At 38.3% G+C, this 21,568-nt stretch overlaps 1 protein-coding gene across 4 annotated transcripts; it reads right to left on the bottom strand.

Moving 5' to 3' along the window:
• Positions 1-611: 611 nt before the first annotated feature.
• ZWINT (ZW10 interacting kinetochore protein) lies at positions 612-20,516 on the bottom strand. Of its 4 annotated transcripts, XR_009220465.1 has the most exons (11): positions 20,412-20,516; positions 19,358-19,448; positions 19,099-19,222; positions 18,773-18,939; positions 18,570-18,626; positions 18,033-18,175; positions 17,772-17,949; positions 17,560-17,681; positions 13,610-13,665; positions 2,645-2,676; positions 612-880 (listed from the first exon to the last, which is right to left on the bottom strand). XR_009220465.1 is itself a non-coding variant. In XM_058543422.1 (9 exons), exons 1-8 carry the CDS (start codon positions 20,450-20,452, stop codon positions 17,604-17,606), a joined length of 879 nt encoding a protein of 292 aa, XP_058399405.1. In that variant the 5' UTR covers positions 20,453-20,516; the 3' UTR covers positions 612-880; positions 17,560-17,603. The 4 variants fall into 4 exon arrangements, 2 of the variants coding, with proteins under 2 accessions (XP_058399405.1, XP_058399404.1); XR_009220464.1 differs by lacking the exon at positions 13,610-13,665; XM_058543422.1 differs by lacking the exons at positions 2,645-2,676; positions 13,610-13,665.
• Between the last annotated feature and the right edge of the window lie 1,052 nt (positions 20,517-21,568).

The raw sequence follows: 21,568 nt of genomic DNA, 5'->3' as shown, positions 1-21,568 counted from the left end.
ATAAGTGGTTAACTTGCTTCTCTCAGGCCTTCTTTCTCTTAGTCTATGAATTTCAAGTGGATTTTTGAAAGATTATTTCATGAAGGGATATGCAATGTTCAAAGATCCTCTGGCTGCCTTCACAGGCCTATTCTCATGCCAGATACTTAGGATAACACAGGTTAAATAAGTAAAGAGAATTAGCAAGTTCAGTTTTCTCTTTGTTTTCTCAGATATGGGCTGTTCAGCAAAAATCATCATTAAAGAAGCAAGCAACCACTGCAGGAGTTTGGTTTCTTATTCAATAGTACAAGAAGAGTAAAACCAATGAGATAGTTGGTCAATGAAAGAGAGACATTATATGTTAATATAAAATGCCTCAAGGGGTTGGAGAAACTGCAAATCAAGGGCCTAGGACTAAAATATGAAATTTTTATGGAAACCTTTAGAGGATTTGTTACAAGGATGGAGATTTTTCATCCAGGTTTCTGCCAAGCATACACCCTTCTGTGAGGACAGTGATGCCTGGAGGAAGACATTAGATTTTCAATATTTTATATTATAGATGATTTCATATACTTAACCACATAGGAAATATTAGATAGACTTCAATTGAGATTAAACAAAACAAGTACATTGTTCACCACAAAACTTTAATATTGTCAAACTAAGACAAACATCCAAGAAGCAAACATCTCTTGAATTCTAAGTCAGTACTACAGGCGAACTCTGCTACTAGTGCAAAATTTAAAAATGAACCAGGCTGTCATTTAGCTTCTTTCCAAATAAACAATATACTAAGGTAAAAAATAGCAAACTGTTGATAGCAATCAGTACTACAACAAAGTGAGATGAGTCTCCTATAGATTCCAGGGGTCTTCATGATTGAAATAAATGACTCCTTAAAAAAAAAACACAAAATAAATTAAATTATAAAGAACAATGCCTGACTTCACAGTTTGGAGCATATGTAAATGCACATATATTTTAAATATTCGATGCTCAAGATACTTAGCTAGAAAATCCAAAACACAACATCAAACACCTTTATAACTGAAGTTTCCAACTAAAATTAAATATTATAACATGTCTAACAGAAAATACTATGGTATGGAAAAGTCATCGAACAAAGATATTTCCTTTAAATTACTCCCTAATTATTGAGAACTAAGTTTCTGGAGATATATTCATTGTAATGCAAAGGCCAAATTAATTTCCTTCATTTTTGGAAGAATGATGTCAGCAACAGTTGTACAGGTTGCGGCTGGAGGGACCCATTTCTCTCCAGCAGCACCTGGATATCTGAGGAAGGACCTCCATGACTGGGGGGAGGGAGAGGAAAGAAAAGGAAAGGAGGCAGATAAGAATACCAAAGTGCATTGAAGGAACATGTTTCCTGCTCTCTGCTTCAGGACTTTGGCAGGAGATCTTCCCACAGACATCTGAGGGTACCCCACTCAAGGATTCCCCCAGTGGACTCGTGGGCACCCCCAATACCCCAAGTGCTAAGCCCACACCTCCCCCTACTCTGCTGCCAACTCCTTGTGCCACTCCCAAGTGCTTCCATGAGAGCCAGCTCCTGTAAGAGACACCACAAACTTGAGCTATAGTGCCACCTCCTGGAGTAAACAAGAGAGGTTTCTAATAGCCAGCATCCTGAACTATAAGATTCAAAGTACACATAAAACCTTAATTTAAGGAAGGCATCTGCTACTTCAAATGTGAAAGCAGACTTGCATATCCTCAAACACTATGAAAAATCAAGGAAATATGGTATCACAAAAAGAAAATGATAATTCTCCAGCAACTGAACTCAAAGGCACAGAATATTGAGATCTAACTAGTAAGGAATTCAAAATAGCTTTTATGAAGAAATTCAGTGATCTAGAAGAAAACTCAGAAAGACAATTCTATGAACTCAGGAATTAAATTAATGAACAGAAGGAGTTCTTTACCAAAGAGATTGAAATTATAAAAAAAGAACCAAACAAAAATTCTAAAACTGAAGAATTCAATGAATGAGATGAAGAATGCAACAGAAAGCACTTGTAACAGAAAAGACCAGATAGAAGAAAGAATAAGTGGCTTGGAGAATAGGAATATAGAAATAATTCAGTTAGAAGAAGTGAGAGAACTAAGATTTTAAAATAGTGAAGAAATCTTATGGGAGCTATCGGTTTCAATCAGAAAGGCAAATATAAGAATAATTGGTGTACCAGAAGAAGAGAGGGAGAAGAAGGCAAAGAATTTATTTAAAGAAATAACAGCTGAGAACTTCCCAAACCGGGGGAAGGAATTAGACCTATAAGTCTATGAAGTTAATAGAATACCCTATTATCTCAACTCCAAAAGACCTTCTCCAAAGACACACTATAATAAAACTGTCAAAAATCATTGATAAAGAAAGAATCTTAAAGGCAGCCAGGGAAAAAAAGAAAGTAACCTACAAAGGAATCCCCATTAGGCCATCAGCAGATTTCTCAGCAAAAACTCTACAGGCCAGGAGAGAATGGAATGACAAACTCAAAGTGTTGAAGGATAAAAACTGCCTGTCAAGAATACTGGCAAAGAATTATCTGGCAAAGTTATCCTTCAGATATAAAGGAGAAATAAAGGTTTTCCCAGACAAACAAAAGCTAAGGGAGTTTACCAGTACCAGACCTACCTTGCAAGAAATGCTGAAAGGAGTTCTTCAAGCTGAAATGAAAAGACGCTAATCAGTGACATGAAAACATATAAAAGTACACAACACTCTGGGTACAGGTGAAAAATAAACAGTCAGAATTAGAAAACTGTAACTCTATATTAGAATGGTGTTTTAACCATTCTATAAAGGTTATAGGAAAAGAGTATTAAAAATAACTGTAGCTACTATAATTTGTTAACAAATTCACAGCATAAAAAAAGGTAAATTGTGACATTAAAAACTCAAAAACACAAAATATGGTGAATAAGACTGTGTTGCATATTTTAAAGTTGCTTTGAGAGTAGATCTTAAAAGTCCTCATCACAAGAGAAAAAAAAATATTTTTGTAACTATGTATGGTGATCTAGACTAGACTAGTCTACATAAATTAACTAGAGTTATTGTGGTGATCGTTTTGTAATATACACAAACATTGAATCATGTCATATACCTGAAACTAATAAAATGTCAATTATACCTCAATTTAAAAAAAAAAATGTAAAAGAGGAGGAGTAAAAGGGTAGAGCCTTTATAGGGGGACAAAGATAAGTTGTTTTCAGCATAAAATGGACTATTTTATCTATGCGATCTTTTACATATGTCTCATAGCAACCACAAAGCAAAACTCTAGAGTAGATTCACAAAGCATTAAAGAAAGGGAGTACTGAGGGTACTGCCATGGAAAACCACCAATTTACAAAGGTAGACAGAAACAGACAGAAAAAAAAAAAAATAGAGATACAAAACAACCAGAAAGCAAATGATAAGATGGCAGTAGTACGTCCTTCCATCTCAATAATCACTCTAAATGTAAATGGATGGAATTCTTCCATCAAAAGGCATAGAGTGGCTGAATGAATAAAAAAGCAAGATCCAAATGCTGCCTACAATGAGACTCATTTCAGCTCAAAGACACACATAGGCCCAAAGTGAAGGGATGGAAGAAAACATTCTATGCAAGCGGAAATCAAAAGAAAGAGGGAATACTTAGATCAGTCAAAATAGACTTCAAGCCAAAAATGTTAACAAGAGACAAAGGTCATTATATAATAATAAAGAGGTCAATAAACCAAGATATAATAATCATAAATATATATGCATTCAACATCAGAGCACCTAAATATATTAAGTAAATGCTAACAGATCTGAAGGAAAAAATAGACAACAATACAAAAATAGTAGGGGACTTCAACACCCCACTGTCAGCAATGGATAGACCATCCAGACAAAAAATCAATGAAGAAACATTGGAACTGAACCATATTTTAGACCAAATGGACTTAACAGACATATATAGAACATTTCATCCAACAGCCGCAGAATATACATTCTTCTCAAGTGCACATGGAACATTCTCTAGGACTGATCATATGATAGAATGCAAAACAAATCTTGGCAAATTTAAAGAGACTGAAATCATACCAACTGTCTTTTCTGACCAGAATGGTATGAAACTAGACAGTAACAAGAGGAAAGCTGGCAAATCTACAAATATGTGGAAACTAAACAACACACTTTTGAAAAACCATTGGCTCAAATAAGAAACTAAAAGGGAAATCAAAAATTATCTTGAAACAAATGAAAATGGAAATATACCATATCAGTTCCCATGGGATGCTCCAAAAGCATGTCTGAGAGGAAAGTTCATAGCAATAAATGAATATATTAAGAAATTAGAAAGATCTCTAATAAACAACCTAACTTGATACCTGAAGGAACTAAAGAAAAAGAACAAATTAAGCCCCAAATTGGCAGAAGGAAGGAAATAATAATGATCAAAGCAGCAATAAATGAAATAGAGACCAGAAAAACAATGGAAAAAATATCAATGAAACTAAGAGCTTGCTTTTCAAAAAGATAAACTAAATTGACAAATCTTTAGCTAGACTAAGGAAAAAAGAAAGAAGACTCAAAGTTAGAAATAAAAGAGGAGACATTACCACTGATATTACAGAAATACATAGTATCCTAAGAGACTACTATGAACAATTACGTACCAACAAATTAGATTATCTAGAAAAAATGGATAAATTTCTGGAAACATACAACCTACTAAGACTGAATAAGGAAGAAACAGAAAATCTGAATAGACCATTAACTGGTAAAGAGACTGAATCAGCAATCAAAAAAGTGCTAACATAAAAAGTCCAGGACCAGATGGCTTCACTGGCAAATTCTATCAAACATTTAAATAAGAATTAACACCAATAATTCTCAAATTCTTCCAAAAATTGAAGAGGAAGGAATGCTTCCAAACTCATTCTATGGGGCCAGCATTACCGTGATACCAAAGCCAGATAAGGACACTACAAGAAAAGAAAACTATAGACCAATACCCTTGATGAATATACATGCAAAAATTCTTGACAAAACATTAGCAAACCAAATTCAAGAACATATTAAAAGGATTATATACCATGACCAAGTGGTATTTATCCCTGGGATGCAAGGATGGCTCAACATACACAAATCAATTATAATACATCACATTAATACAATAAAAGATAAAAATCACATGATCATCACAATAGATGCAGAAAATACAATATCTTTTCATGATAAAAATCCTCAAGAGATTGGATATCGAAGAAATATACCTCAACATAATAAAGACCATATACAACAAACCCATAGCTAATATTAAACTCAACAGAAAAAAATTGAAAGCTTTTCCTCTAAGATCAGGAACAAAACAAGGATGCCCACTCTCACCACTCTTATTCAATATAGTATTGGAAGTCCTAGCTAGAGCATTTAGGCAAGGCAAAAAAATAAAAGGCATCCAAATTGGAAAGAAAGAAGTAAAACTGTCACTATTTGCAGATGATATGATTTTGTATATACAAAATCCCAAAGACTCAACCAAAAAACTGTCGGAACTTTCAGTAAAGTTAGAGGATATAAAATCAACATACAACAATCAGTTGCATTTCTATACAGTAATGATGAAACATCTGAAAAAGAAATAAAGAAAACTATCCCATTCACAATAGCATCAAAAACAATAAAATACCTAGGAATAAATTTAACCAAAGAAGTGAAAGATCTGTACAATGAAAAATATAAGATTTTGCTGAAAGAAACTGAAGAAGACACAAACAAATGGAAAGACATCCCATCTTCATGGAATGAAAGAATTAGTATTGTTAAAATGTCGATACCACCCAAAGCCATTTATAGATTCAATGCAATCACCATCAAAATTCCAATGGTTTACTTCACTGAAATAGAAAAAACAATCCTAAAATTTGTATGGAACCATAAAACACCCTGAATAGCCAAAGCCACCCTAAAGAAGGAAAACAATGATTTCAAACTATAATACAAAGTTATAGTAATAAAGATAGTACAGTCATGCACCACATAATGATGTTTTGGTCAATGATGAGCTGCATAAATGACAGTGGTCCCATGAGATTAGTACCATATAGCCTAAGTGTGTAGTAGGCTATACCATTTAGGTTTGTGTAAATACACTCTATGATGTTCCCACAATGACAAAATTGCCTAACAACACATTTCTCAGAACGTATTCCCATCATTAAGCAACACATGACTGTATGGTACTGGCATAAAAGTAGACACATAGACCAATGGAACATAGACCAATGGAACAGAACAGAGCCCAGAATTAAAGCCCAGCATACACGGTCCACTAATATTCTACAAGGGAGCCAAGAACAACAAATGCTGCTGGGAAAACTGTATAAACATATGCAGAACAATGAAACTGGACCCCTATCTTATACCATTCACAAAAATTAACTTGAAATGGATCAAAGACTTAAACATAAGATCTGATAGCATAAAACTCCTGGAAGAAAATGTGGGAAAAAGCTCCTTAACATTGGACTTGGCAATGATTTTTTGGATATGACGCCAAAAGCACAAACAACAAAAGCAAAAATGAACAAAACAGGACTACATCAAACTTAAAAGACTCTGCACAGCAAAAGAAACAATTAACAAAATGGAAAGGCAACCTACAGAATGGGAGAAACTGTTTGCAAACGACATATCCAATAATGGGTTAATATCCAAAATATATAAAGAACTCAGACAACTCAATAACAAAAAAAACCAATTTGATTAAAAATGGGCAGAGGAACTAAACAAACATTTCTCCAAAGAAGACATCCAAATGGTAACAGGTACATGAAAAGATGCTCAACATCACCAATCATCAGGGAAATGGAAATCAAAACCACAATGCAATATCATCTCACAACTACTAGAATGGCTATCACCAAGAAGACAAGCGACAACAAGTGTTGGCAAGGATGTGGAGAAAAGGTAACACTTGTGCACTGTTGGTGGGAATGTAAATTGGTGCAGCCAATACGTAAAACAATATGGAAGTTCCTCAAAACATTAAAAATAGATCTACCATTTGATCCAGCAATTCCACCTCTGGGTATATACCTAAAGGAAATGAAAACAGGGTATCGAAGAGATATATGCATTTCCATGTTTATTATAGCATTATTCACAATAGCCAAGATATGGAAACAACCTAAGTGCCCATCAACAGATGAATGGATAAAGAAGATGTGTGTGTACATATATACATACACACACAATGGAATATTATTCAGCCATGAGAAGGGCAGCCTGCCATTTGCAACAACATGGATGGACCTTGAGCACGTTGTGCTAAGTGAGATACGTCAGACAGAGAAAGAGAAGTACTGTATGGTATCCCTTATATGTGGAATCTAAAAAAGCCAAACTCCTTAAAAAAGAGAGAAGAATGGTGGTTACCAAGGGATGGGTGGGTAGGGGAACAGGACAGATGTTTTTTAAGGGTACAAACTTGAAACGAGTAGTAAATAAGCCCTAGAGATCTAATGCACATTATAGTGAATATAGACAACAATAATTGTATTACAGTCATCAAACTTGTTAAAAGACTAGAAATTAATAATTCTAACCACTAGGAAGAAATGATAATTCTGTAATGTGATAGAGATGCTAATAATTGCTACAAAGGGAATCATATTACAATGTATAAATGTATCAAGTTAATATGTTGTGCACCTTAAATTTACACAATGTTATATGTCAAATGTATTTTAATAAAAGAAACAGAATAGTACCTGGCACATAGGTGCTCAGATATGTTTGTTAAGTGAATGGTTATGAATACTAATAGAAAAAATTATCAGGGAGTTAGTACAATTTTGAATCTATATGTAATTAACAACTTAGTTTCAAATATAAAATAGCACACCTTATATTATATGAATACAATTGGGTATGTGCACACACACAAACGCACGAAATTTCAGAAAAGCAAACAAGGCAAGAAATTTGCAAGAAACTGTGAACTTTGTAAATAAACCTTCACTCTGAATCGCCAGACTGTGCTTCCTGTTTGAGCTAGCAATGTGACAATGTGAGTCACAATGTGACTGCTAAATTACAGGTACTGTGATTCATACCAATAACAACTGTTGTGTAATAACCAAAAATAATAATTTCATTATTTAGATATAAGTTTTGCCTTGAGGCACACAGAATCCCAGTTTTAGCTTTTTTCCTATGCAAAAGATATATAGTATATAACAATGATTACTAGAATTGCCTGAATATTGGCTAGCCATTCCTTTTTGTTGTTATAAGAATAACCTTTCTTTTCACTAATTACTTCACTCCTTCAGATCACCACCACCACTACCAACAGTTAAATTTAGTTAGTAAACTAGTTCCTGAAAATTCCTGAGATGGGGGTAGAGATAAGGCTGAACAGGTAAAATAGAAAATTTCTTATGATATCAACCAAACTTTTTTTAACCAAATAAGATGTGTCTTATTCTTTTTCAAAAGAATAAGAACAGCCTGTTGCTAGTGTCAAAGGTAACACAGGCAACTAATGTAAAGCTCCTCTTATCTTTATATTCCAGTAATCTCTCAATATCGTTCAAGATAATTATTAAAATTCAAGTCACTACGGTAGTCATTGGGTACTGTTTGAATACCATACTCGTTTTGCTAACTGATGTGAAGTATGTCGCTATTCTTTAATATAAACATTTGACATTATGGCTGAGGTTTTTTTCCCCTCGTATTCTTGATTGTTAGCCCCTAATATTTTGATATGTAGAATATTACTCAGGTACAATGAGTGATTTTGCGTAGCTGAAAATGCTTTCCAATGTTCTCACAAGTCACGAGTCTTCAGTGTCTAATGTACCAGAAAGCACTGAGCTGTGGGATAGGTGGTTCACCAGTTTGTAGTTGGTGTGTACTTCTTTTGATTGGTAACCGTCACCATCCAGGAATACTTGTGTCATTGAACTGCTTTAGTAATTATTTTGGTGGGTATAATATGCAGCTATTCATAATTATGATCACTGTATTCTACTTATTTTTAAGTATCAACATTCTAAAATAGAGGCTCCATTCTGGTGCCACTCCAATGTTGCTTTAATATGATATCTAATTGCCTAAATGGATTTCAGCTTTTTAGTTGCTGTCATTATAACAAGTCCCAATAATAAGCAATAAGGTTACTCTGGGAGATGTGTTTACCTCAGGAGGAGGATGGAAGCATTTGTACTGCTTTCTAAATGTGCATTCTGCCCAGAATTCATAAATGTACTCAGCAACAGTATGACTTCCCTGAGAGCTCTATTTTAATAGATTAAAATGTACCTAGAAATTTCTTGCCAAAGTAGAAAAGAAAACTTTTTCAATAGGTTTCCTTGACCTCCAGGTGAAGGCTTTGACTTTCTCTAGTCATCAGGGTAAAGGTAAAAGGCCCTCATGAATTCCCATTTCCTCCCTTATGCTTTATGCTCCAAGCTCTGCTTGGCCAATTGCATTCCTGAAATTGCCAGCTTCTCAATTTCTGTACGTTATTTACGATGCTCCTTCTGCCTAGTATATATGATTATCTTTCATGCTGCCAAAACATTCCGATTCTTAGTCCTTAACATTGATAAACATTATTTTTTGTTAGAATTAGTTTTTCATAGATTTTTCCTTCCTGTTTTCAAATTTAAACTCAGATTGTCTTTATCATCTTTTTATTTATTTATTTATTTTTTTAATTCTCAGAACTTACATTCAGCATGTCGCTGACATTCAATAAATGATGAAATCTGCCTCTGGATAATTTCTTTTGTTTGAAATTGAGTTCAAGAGGCAGCTCTTTGGGAAATCTTCCCTGAATATGATCCAATGAACATTTACTAAGTACTTTTAAAGTAAAAAGGCATTGGTGCATGTTCATCTGTGGATGGAAAGATGTGTATACAGAGAGATTAGGAGACCAAATGGTTAATGACAGGATCTTTATCTGAAACAAGAAGCCTAATGCCCATCATGCAGTCACTCTCACTTCCTCCATCTAATCTAAATTCTCCCTGTCAATTTTATGTTTGTATGTGTGTACGTATGTGTAAATTTTATATATTTTTATGATTGAATTCCTCTACTAAATTTACCATTTCTTTCCTTTTCCCTTTATTTCTTTCTGATGTTGAAAATGGCACACTGGAACAAAGTTAGGCATTTTAGTCATCATCAAGAGTAGAGTTTTCAAAAAAGAAACCAGCACATCTTCCCCCAGGAGTCTATTATCTTCATGGAGTAAACACATGAAACAACCAGAGATAACGCTAAACTTCAGTGAATAAATTATTCCTCTTTTATTTCCAGAATATCTGGTCAGGGTGATCCAGGCCCTACACACATGGATCTGTGGACAGGCCTCTGTCCCTAAAGAGAAATATTTTCCCTCAAAGCCACATGTAAAGCATAACTTCTTGTCCACTAAGTTATATGAAAAGGTTGAAAATTTAATATACCTACTTTTTTTACTAGTATTTTAATTAGTAAAATTGACACGCTTTCTGTTTAAGATTGGTGATTAAGATTAGACCCAAAGTTTTGCAATATAATTTCATAACATGGAGAATCCATAGGATATTTTAAACAAAATCATTCATTCTTTCATAAAACAAACCCTATTTTGATGACTCCTACTCACGTTTGTTTTTCCTATCATTTTTTTTGTGTGTGTGAGGAACATTAGCCCTGAGCTAACATCCATTGCCAAGCCTCCTCTTTTTGCTGAGGAGCATTGGCCCTGTGCTAACATCTGTGACCATCTTCCTCTACTTTATATGTGGGATACCTGCCAGAGCATGGCTTAATAAGTGGTATGTAGGTCTGTGCCTGGCATCCGATCCCATGAACCCCGGGCTGCCGAAGCAGAGTGCACAAACTTAATCACTACGCCACCAGGCCAGCCCCTTTCCTATGATTTTTTTATAGTATGTATAAACAGAACAAATATTTGTGCACTAGATTATATATTTTTTTTTATGGTTTATTTCTTTTACAGTGTTTATATGTGATAATTTTAATTATCTCATTTCCAATAGTCCTGTTATCTTCTGAATGCATAGTTCCGGATTTTCCTCTTCTTTTTTCTATCTCAAAATACGATTTTAGGTAAATAGTAATCAATCCATTTAAATAATTATCTACTCCTACACGCGTACAATCACTATGAAATGCACGATGAAATGAATTAGGCATGCCTTGTATAAGAGTGCTTGCTAAAGTCTATTTCACAACTTAAAATTTAGAAATGCATGTGAATATGGTATCCAAAATCTAATTTTTGTATATTACAAAGCTCCATAAAGATTAACAAGGTTTTTTTATAACTCTGTCAACAGTTATATAAATTCAATTTAACAACATAAATAGACGAATTTACATACCCCAAAGATGACAGTTTAAAAAGGCCTCAAAACAAACATAAAAGATGTTGATTCCTGAGACTCCAGTTCTCAGGCTTAATGCCTAGGTTATTCAGGGTTTCAAGAGCCAAGTGCATCAAAAATCAAATACCAAATTCCTCAGAGCCCAATGTTTGAAGTATCAAAAGGGTCATTTAAATATGGGGCTGGAAATAATCATTAAATTATTTTGTTTAATTTCACACTCTGTATTTAAAAGCTTACACATATTTGGCCCAAAGAGGAGACATAAAAATTGTCATACAAGAAGTTGTATAAATTCTCTAAGACAGGAATGGGTGTGTTAACCACAGAAAGATTCTAAAATGGGAAGATAGTTTTCTTTTCACGGCAGGGTAGGATATTTGAAGTGAAGCCTTAGTTTTATAAATTTCAAAATTGTAAAGATAGAATGAGAGGGATTAGCTTTGCTGAAACTATCCAGATGTTAACAAGAATATCTTCCTGGTAGGAATAAGGCATAAAAATAGAAGACACTCAATAAAGAACTGTAGGATGGTGCCTTGGATAGGAAAGTAATGAAAGGACAAAAAAGCAGTATTGAAGAAATACGCCAAGCCAGCCCTGATGGCCTAGTGGTTAAAATTTGGCACACTGCACTTCGGCAGCCTGGGTTCAGTTCCGGGGCATGGAACCACACCACTTGTCTGTCAGTAGCCATGCTGTGGCAGCAGCTCACATAGAACAACTAGAAGGACTTACAACTAAACAACTATGTACTGGGGCTTTGGGGAGGACAGAAAAAAAAAAAAAAGAGAGGAAGATTGGCAACAGATGTTAGCTCAGAGCAAATCTTTCCCACCAAAAGAAGAAAAAAGAAAAGTAGAGTTGCGTTTATCTATTCCTCTACATGTTTAAAAAAAAAAAAAAAAGGAAGGAAACTACGACAAAAACTTGTATTTTTGAAAGACAGAAAAAAACAGCCTTTGTGAAATACTAATGAAAAAGAAAGAATCCTCAAATAGTAAAAATGAAAAATAGGAGAGTATACAGATATAAAAAACATTAAAATATATATGTATTTTTAAATTTTTCTAAATGTTCTATTGGTAGTATCTACAAAATACTGACACAAGTAAACACAAATCCTCTCAATTTTTTAACAGGTCGCAAAGTAGTCTCAAAGATAATGTTCAGGAAAATTGGACAGCTCATAGTAAAACTACACAAACCATACAAGGATACAGGGGTTATGTGATATAGGCAAAAGATACAGGCCCACAAAGATGTGAATTATGAACCTTTCCAACACAGATGACAAAAGGCTTACATACGTTATATTTAAGGTAATAAAAAGATAAGCTCAAAATGTGAGCCAGAATAACAACAAAAAAATCCAAATAAAGTAGATCGGGGTCTAATATAACTGCTTGAAATGAAAAACAAAAAAGAAAATACTAATGATTAAACAATAGATTGGCAACACATAGTTAATAAAATAGATTTAATGAAAGTATCTAAATGCATTCTAGAGAGAAAAAATAACAGTAAATACAAAAGAAAGTTTATATAGCATGAAGAACAAAGTGAGAAAATCTGATGTCCAACTGGTATCTCAAAAGAAGCTAATATAGAAGAGGTAAGAGTAGTTTCTAAAGAGATAAGGCTGAAAATACTCCAGAATTGTTGAAAGACCAGCAATTTCAGATTTAGAAAGACCAACTAACTGCAAGCAGAATAAATAAATAAACAAACCAGAATCCCAAATTATTCATAACATAGTAAAGCTATAGAGTACCAAAGATAGAGGATTTTATTAGTAGCCAGTGGGTAAAAGAAGAGGTGTAGAAAGAGCTTTTTAAACTGGCAGCTGACTTCTCATCAGCAACAATGAAAGCTAGATAACCATGGGAAAATATCTTTAACAGTTTAAGAGAAAATACCTATCTACTAAGCATTCTCTACATAATGAAAATATCTTTCAAGAATGAGAATGAAATAAAAACATTTCATACTAAGAAAAATTGAAGTATTATACAGCCTACAGATTCTAACTAAAGGAAATTCTGATTCAGATGGGGAAATTATCCCATATGAAAGCTCTGACATATAAAAATTAAGTAGGCAAAAAATCATAAGTAAATATAAACAAAACATTGACTGTATAAAATAAGTCGTCTGATTTGTGAGAACACAAACAGACGAGAAGTAATAAACTGGACAAAAATACCTTATTAGCTAAGAGCGGGATGATCCATCAATGGTAAAGCCTTCCAAGCTTCATTACTGGTTTAAGAAAAGGATCAAGAAACTTTAGTCTTCATTTTAGAATTCATTAACTCTGAAAGCTAAAATGGGATAATAAACAGTGAAGAGCTTCCAAAGAAGAAAAAGGATAAAAGGAATGAAAACAAAAAGATAAAAAAATAAACAAATAAAACCAAAAGGCAAGAAAGGAATAAATAAAAAAACAAGGGAGAGGGAATAAAAAAATTGACACAAATACAAAATCTTAAAGACAAAGATTATGAAACCGGATTTTTAAAAACAGCCCTTTAAATGTGGTATATAAGTAATAAACATAAGGATAAAGAAAGGTTGAAACTCAAAAGGTTGTAGGAAAGACATACCAGGCAAAGGATAAACAAAAGAGAGTTGGCAAAGTTATATTAACATTAAAACTATTAGATTTCAAGGCTAAAAAACACTAGCATAAAAATGAAGAAGGCCACTACACAATAGTAAAAGTTCAGTTTAGAGGAAAGATATAGTAAGTGTAAACTTATATGTATATTAATAAAGTAGCCACAGAGCATGTAAAGCAAAATTTAACAGAATTATAAACAGAAATAAAGAAATCCACATATTTGGAGACTGGAGTGCATCTCTCTCAGAAGGTAATATTCAGAAAACAAAAAATTAAATATATTATATAGAAGATATAAGCTGAAAAAAATAACATACATATTCTAATAGACATATAGAAAACACTACACACAACTCTAAAGCAGACATTCTTTTTAAATCCACTAAAACATTAAAAAAAAAAAACAGACCACACTCAAGGCTATAACTGTTTCCCTCACGAAATTTCAAAGTTTTTATTATATACACAATATTTCTGACCAAATTAGAATAAACTTAGAAAGATTATCCTCCCACAGAGTAGAAATTTCAAAATTATTTTCCTAAGGAACTCATGAATCAAAGAAATAATTATAATGGAAAACAGAAAATTCTATGAATTAAATGACTGTGAAAATACTTAGAGGAAGCCAGAAGAAATTTATAGCCTTAGAAGTTTATTTGAGAAAGCAAAGATCCAAATACACAAGTTTATCATCTGATGAAAATAGAGAGTTTACAAAAAAAGTACATTTTCTTCACCTAAAAACAGAAGGTAGGAAATGATAAAGATATGACTACAAGTTAATGAACCAGAACAAACATACGACAGCAGATCACAAAAGCCAATCTTTGAATATTTGAAAATGAATGAACATCTGAAAAGACGGATCAATTCAAAAGTTATATAAGGCACACAAAAAAATCAGGAATATAAAATTATGGCATCCTAAAACAGGCTGCAGATATTTAAAGGATAAAAAAGATATGACTACTTCATACTAATAAACTTAAATAATTAGAAATAAAAAATTCCTAGAAAAATGACAGTACTTAGAAAATATGAAACTGAAAGAAGAAAAAAATAAGCAAAATAATGTTTCACCATAAAAGAAAACTATTATCTTTTAAAAGTGAAACATTATTCTTACAGAGAATGGAAAAAAAAGTTTTCCTATTAGTTTAATGGAGTAAGCATAATCTTCACTTCAAGTTATCAAAGGAGAAGGCTTTTTCTGGTCAAGGTAGAGGAACAGTGTCTTGACTGTGCTGATTCACTACCTAGTCCCCACCTCCCTCTACTCTTCCCTGGTTTCCGTGTCCCTCCTTTGGATGGAAAAGAGGAAGAGAAAATCTTCGGAAGGCAGTGACTTTTCAGAAGTCACTGTCGACTCATAAGTCTCCATTTCTTTGTGTAAGAGATCACAATTCCCCAGAGGTAAGTTCCCTCCTTGCACACATCTACCTTGTGCAAGTATCAGTGAACAAAGATAGTCTTTAGGGGAGCCTGACAGAGGGCTGAGAACAGCTGAAAGCTGAAACCCGACTTCTATCTGAAAATAAGTCCCAATTCCTGACCTTGTCAGTCAAGAAGCTTCTGGACAACTCAAGGCTCCAGCCATACTGGGCAATTCAGGGGATTTGACTATAACAAATACTCAAGTCTCCCCTTCCATTTGACCTCAGTGTTGACCGACTCATTCCATACTCGAGAGAAATCTGGTTCCCAGCAGTTTTGCAGACCTCTAATTTTGATTAATATGTATTTGCCCAATCTCCTGCCCCTGTCCCCTGGCTTGGAGCTATCTCAGGATATTATCCTTCATGCCCAGCCTGGTGGGCTCCATGTGAGCGTTTTCCCTTCCCTGACTTTCTGTCAGCCACCATGTGTGCAAAGACCGGGAAAGTCCACACCAACCCAACCCATTCCCCAGGGTCCCTTAGTAGATACTCCTTTCCCAGGGTGGCTATATATATTCTTTTTTGGAGTATTTGAGACGAGAAAAGAAACCAGGGGTAGGGGAGCCCACCCAGTAGGAAGAGCGAGAAGGAAGGGACTGGATAACTGGGTTGCTAAAAGGCTACAGCAGGGACCACGTGGGAGGGGATGGGATGGGTAGACTGAGGAAGCCTCTCTGAGTATTTATGTGCTCCCTAGTGGAGTATTGTCAATCCTCATCGACCCCCTTGGTCAGTCGTGATGCAGGCCCTCAAAGACCTCTGATATCTGTCCTATTTCATAACTAAAAAATGGGGCCACACATTTAGAAAAACAATTTGAGAGAAAACTAGGGACACCTCAGAAAAGTAGAGCGAACCATCAGAGTGCACAGGGATCTCAATCTCCACCTGAGAGAAGGCATCCCAGTTAGAGACATCCTAGTTCCTGAGAACAGGGACTAATGTCCTTTGAAACTCTCACCAAAAGCAAAGGGCCTCAGTGTCTCTTTCTCATAGAGATGTTTAGATCTTTCTCACACATGAAGGTCGCTCTCTCATATGGAGAATGGGTTTTCCACTCTCTAAGAGTTGATATTGATCTCTCTCCTTCTCTCTTAGACAGCAGTTTCCACACTCCCAATCAGGGATGCAATCTCCCTCTCACACACAGCAGTCCCCCACACTGCCCACACACCCAGCAACAGACACACAGAGGAACGGAGACTGAAAGCAACAAACACAGACAGAGAAATACACACACACACACACACACACACACACAGACACACATACATATACACCCACAAACAGAAATACTAACTCACAGAGATGCAGGCCAACACAGTCAGAGAGGGGTCTCTATATTCTCTCACTATTGCTCTTTATCATATTACTGTTATAGTTTGCTACGCTGTTTTACTACACTCTGAAATCACCTTACGGACCTGTTTACTTATTCATGTTCATTATGTTCCATGTTCCACATGGCCAGGGACTGGTCAGACAAGCCCACAGCTGTACCTCCAGTTCACAGCAAGGGGCCTGGTACAAAGCAGGGATTCAATAAACATTTGGATCAGTGATGAAAATTATCTTCCCATATCTATCCAGCCACCTGCATAAAGCATTCTCCTCCTCCCTGAATTAAGCTCAGCATGTTTGCATCATAACAATTTGGGCAAGCAACCCCTGAGGTTGGCCAGGGCCCCCTCCCCATCTGCACCCTCTCTATTCACAACAGTCCCAGCACCCGTCATGTTCTTAGCCTTTGAATATGGCTCTTCCCACCAATACATGAAGATGAACAGACAAACAAGCAACTGAGAGAGCTCCAGAGCTTTTAATCAACAGAATCTAGAGCCTGCCCCAACCTGGGTTGTAGTCAAAATCAGGCTGTATTCAGGAACTCACAGTTCATCCTGCAATGAGGGTAGGGCCAGGGGGTGGAGAAGAGGAAGAGAGGGGTTAGCCCAGGACAGGCTGGGCATGGGGATAAGGTGCTAAGCTTCAATCATAAGATAAACTCCTTGCTCCTTCCCACCACCCACCCCCTCCACAAGCAGCAGAGCTCAGACACAGAGACAAGTAGACGAGAGGCCCTCCCTTCTTCCATACCTGTATCCAGGGACGCCAGGGCCTGAGCTGGAGTCTGACCTGCTCTAGGATCCTTCCTCATGTTGCTGTCTCATAGGAAGCTGCGGCACGCTTGCATCCCTAGCAGGTTGTGGGCTGCTGGCCTTGGGGAGACATGGTATGGGCAATGGATAAGGCCTATCTCTCAGCTTTTCTCTCCACCTCCCTGCCCATCTGTCTCATCTCTCATTCACCTTGGAGGACACATCCTCATCTCTCCCCATGGTGTCCCCAGTGTTATGCTCGTGGGGCTGAGTCAGCTGCTGGGGCTTATGCTCAGGAAGATCCAGCTCTTGTGGCAGCTCTGCCTCTGCCTCAGGGAAGAGCAGCTTACCCTTCAGGGTGTTTAGAAGCTGGAGGAAGGTCTGGTGCCTGGAAGGAGGAGGAGGTGGGTGTGAACTGAGGGAACCTCAGCTGGACCACCCCGGGTCTGCAGCCTATGCTCCCAGCCTCACCTCTGCAGCTTGTCTCGCTCCTGCCCTGCCTCCTGCTTCAGGGTTCCCAGTTCCTGATACAGCCGCTCAAGCTCCTGTTGCATTCCTGTCTGACGCTCCCTCACCTCTGCAGAAACCTCCGCTAGATGCTGCAGATGCTTCTCCTACCAGGAATGAGAATGTAGACATGGCTCCTGAGATGCTGAGGTCTTAGATGATGATAACCAAGATGATGATAACATTTATTTAGTTTGCTATGTGCCAGGCATTATTTTAAGCCCTTGCTGTACTAATTACTTAACCATCTTAACAACTCTCATAGAGTAGATGCTAATATTTCCTCCATTTCACAGATGAAGAAATAGAAGCACAGAAAGTTAGGTGACTGCTCAAGGTCATGCAGTGGGAAGTGGTGATGCCGGAATTCAAGCCCATGTTGGTAGCTATACTATAATGCCTGACAGGAAGAAATGAGATAAAGATTTTCCAGGTAGAGGACTTAGCCCATGGAATGGCATGGTGGCGGGAATAGATATTTTCCTAGGAGGATGGACCTACCTGTTGCAGCTGCCACTGCTTCTGGGCTATTCTGAGTTTCTCCATGGCCACTTGCTTCTGCAGGTAAGCAAAGGAGGGAGACAAGTAGAGGAGTGTATTTTTCTGGTTGGATTTTGGGAGGCAGCCACTGGGTCCAAGCCAGCACGCTCACCCTTTCCCTCTTCTTCTCCGCCTGCCCTTCCCTCCCCTCACCCTGGGTTCACCTTGGCCTGGAGTTGTTCAAGGGCCTCCTGGAGCTGTGCCCGCTTCCTCTGGGCCTCCTCCACCTTGGGCAGGGCCTGAGTCAGGGCACTTGTGATGGCCTCCACGTGCTCTTGGTAGGTGGCCTTCAGCTCTTTCCATTGCTCTTTGGCTGCAATTGCCTTCTGCCCTGAGATGAGCCACCAAGAATGAGGGCATAAGTGAAGCTGGCCTACCTGCCTGCAACACTGAGGCCTCAGTCTTGCCATCAGCCAAACAGCTGACCTGACTGACATCCCCTTTCCTTCCTCACTCAGGGCCGCCCCAGCCCAACCCCCTGGCTACTTACGGCTCGTGTCTTCAGAAACCAAGGGGTCCAGGCCCTGGGCAATGTCCTCCTGAGCCAAGAAGTTCTGCAGGAAGTCTACCACCTGAAGCTGGCTGCAGAGCAGCTTGTCTTTCTTCCGGGAGTCCTGCTCAGAGGGAAGGCAGAAGCAGGGAACATCCTTACCGCTCTGTGCTATAGGCCAACAAGGCTACCTTCCAGTCTGCTCACCATCAATGCTGCCCAGTATCTCAACAGGAGGAGGCTCCCATCTTGCACATACCGTCACAAACTCAGCCAGGATCTGGGCAGGCAGTTCCGCCTCCTCCTGCAGGCCTCTTGGCTCCAGGATGTCTGCCACCTCTGCCAGGGCCCTGAAGGGGCAAAAGGCAACAGGGGAAACTGCAGACTCCTGGGGTGCCAGTTCTGGAGAACTTGTGTGCACACACATATGTGGATGTGTGTATTAACGCTGAGCCTTGACCAGTATCTACCTGTATCTATTAACAGTTGCCCTGACCAGTATCTACCAGTATTTACACACTGAAGTGCCATCTGGGACCAGGAATGGTATGTGTATGGGGATATACGGAGGCAATAAGTGCCATGAGGAAAAATTAGCAGAGCAAGGGGAATAAGGAGTGTGGGGAAGGGACTGCATTTTAAACAGAGAGTGTCTCTGAAGAGAAACCATTTGAGTCAAGATCTGAAGTCAGTCAGGGAAATATACAGGGAAAGGAAAGAATACGGGCAAAATTCTGACGAGCAGTGGGGAGCCCTCCAGGCAGAGAACACTAGCCTTGGGCCAGAAAAGAGTCTCAGAATACTTGAGAAGGGGCTCAGGACAGGGGGCTGGATGCCTTGGTCTAGGCTCTCTGAGTTCTTCCTTGTTAGGGCCTGGAGCGGCCCACTAAGAGGCAGGGATGGGGATAAAATAACCCAGAGAATATGTGAGAATGTGTGTTGGGACGGGGGAGACAGAATTAAATGGCCCTTCCAGGATGTCTCCTGGAAGTGGAAAGTCTCCTGTTAGGACGGTGCAATCCGCGGAGATGTGGAGGGTTGACAGAAATGGAGCCGTCCCCTTTCAGGACACACCCCTGGGGAGTGTGCATACGTGAGCAGCGACAGACAGTCCCTCATAGGCCGTACTCCCGAAGAGAGGCAACAGTCAGCCCAGGAACCTACGACTGGGGGACTGGGGTCAGGATCACATCACGGCGCAGTCGAACCCGAACAACTGTACGGGGTGGAGGAGGAGATCACCGATCGTACGTGGGGGCCCGCAGGGTCCGTCCCAGCCCGCCCCTGGCTGCCACCTGGTGGCAGACACTTACTCTAAGGCTGCAGCCTCCGCCTTGGTCTCCGCCACCTCCATGCTTCCCCGCGCCGCGCTTCAGCTGTACCCTACCGCAAACCCTCTGTCCTCTTTGGATCCATCACGGATTGCGCGCCGGGGCAGGTGATTGGCTGCTTGGTCAGTGGGCGGGAATCAAGGCTGATCGTGCGCTCTCATCGGCAAGTACGTATTCGCGCGATGGCGCGCCCCGCTGTTTGGCGCAGGCGCAGTTATAGCTGGGCTAAACGAGCGCGCAGAAGTTCTGCGCCTGCGCGGTAGCGTATAGGCGGTGCTGGAAACTGGAGATCCGGCTTGAACTCGCTGAGCGGTTGGAGGCCGAGTTCGTCTCAGTCTAGGTGGCAGAGGGAAAAGTATTGCACTGAGATTTGGGTTTAGGGAAAGCTCTCAGGATTAACTTTATTTAAAAAGAATTCTACTGCGGTAAGAGAACACTGAGTCTGTCTGCCAAGACACTTGGCATCAGTAACGAGGAACAGTGATCCTGGAGATACAGGGAGCAAATGATATCAGCTCAAAAAGCTTACTGCCTTTAAAGATTTTCCAGGATGCAGTGCAGGGAGAAAGAACCCAGGCAGAGCACAGCGGATTTCCTGCGTTGACAGGATGGAGCTAAAGGTCTGAGGACACCAAGGCAGGTAATGTTTTCTGCAGCGTATAGGAGAAAGGAGCGAGTTGCTCAGGGAGAGAACTCGGAGTTCTGCAGAGTTTTCTCAAGTATTCGGCTGAATACTGAGTATCGTGTGTCTGAGGAAACCGAAAGGGTTTTAAAGATTCCCAGAGATAAGTTAGGGTCAGAAATAGTGACTGTTTCCACCAGTCAGGCTGGAAAACTTCATAATCCATGGGGCATTGGGTAGAGTACACAGACGTGTGTGCCTTAGTAGTAGGGAATAGTAGTAGGGAATTAGCCCTAGACTGATCACTGCTTTGATGCCACTTAACAAATTTTAAAAGCAAGACCCAAGTGGACCAAACTGTTAAGAAATCACTTAAGTTCAGTAATATTTATAGAAATACAAAAATGTCCAGCAAACAATAACGGACAGTTTGTAAGGCATGCAATTAAAAATTACCAAACTTGCAAAAAAGGAGGGAAACAAAACTCATAATGAGGAGAAGAATCAATCACTGATC

The sequence above is a fragment of the Diceros bicornis genome, chromosome 6 (assembly GCF_020826845.1).
Source record: "Diceros bicornis minor isolate mBicDic1 chromosome 6, mDicBic1.mat.cur, whole genome shotgun sequence".
In the NCBI taxonomy this organism is placed as follows: Eukaryota; Metazoa; Chordata; class Mammalia; order Perissodactyla; family Rhinocerotidae; genus Diceros; species Diceros bicornis.
This window is presented reverse-complemented; position numbering and strand designations above follow the sequence as displayed.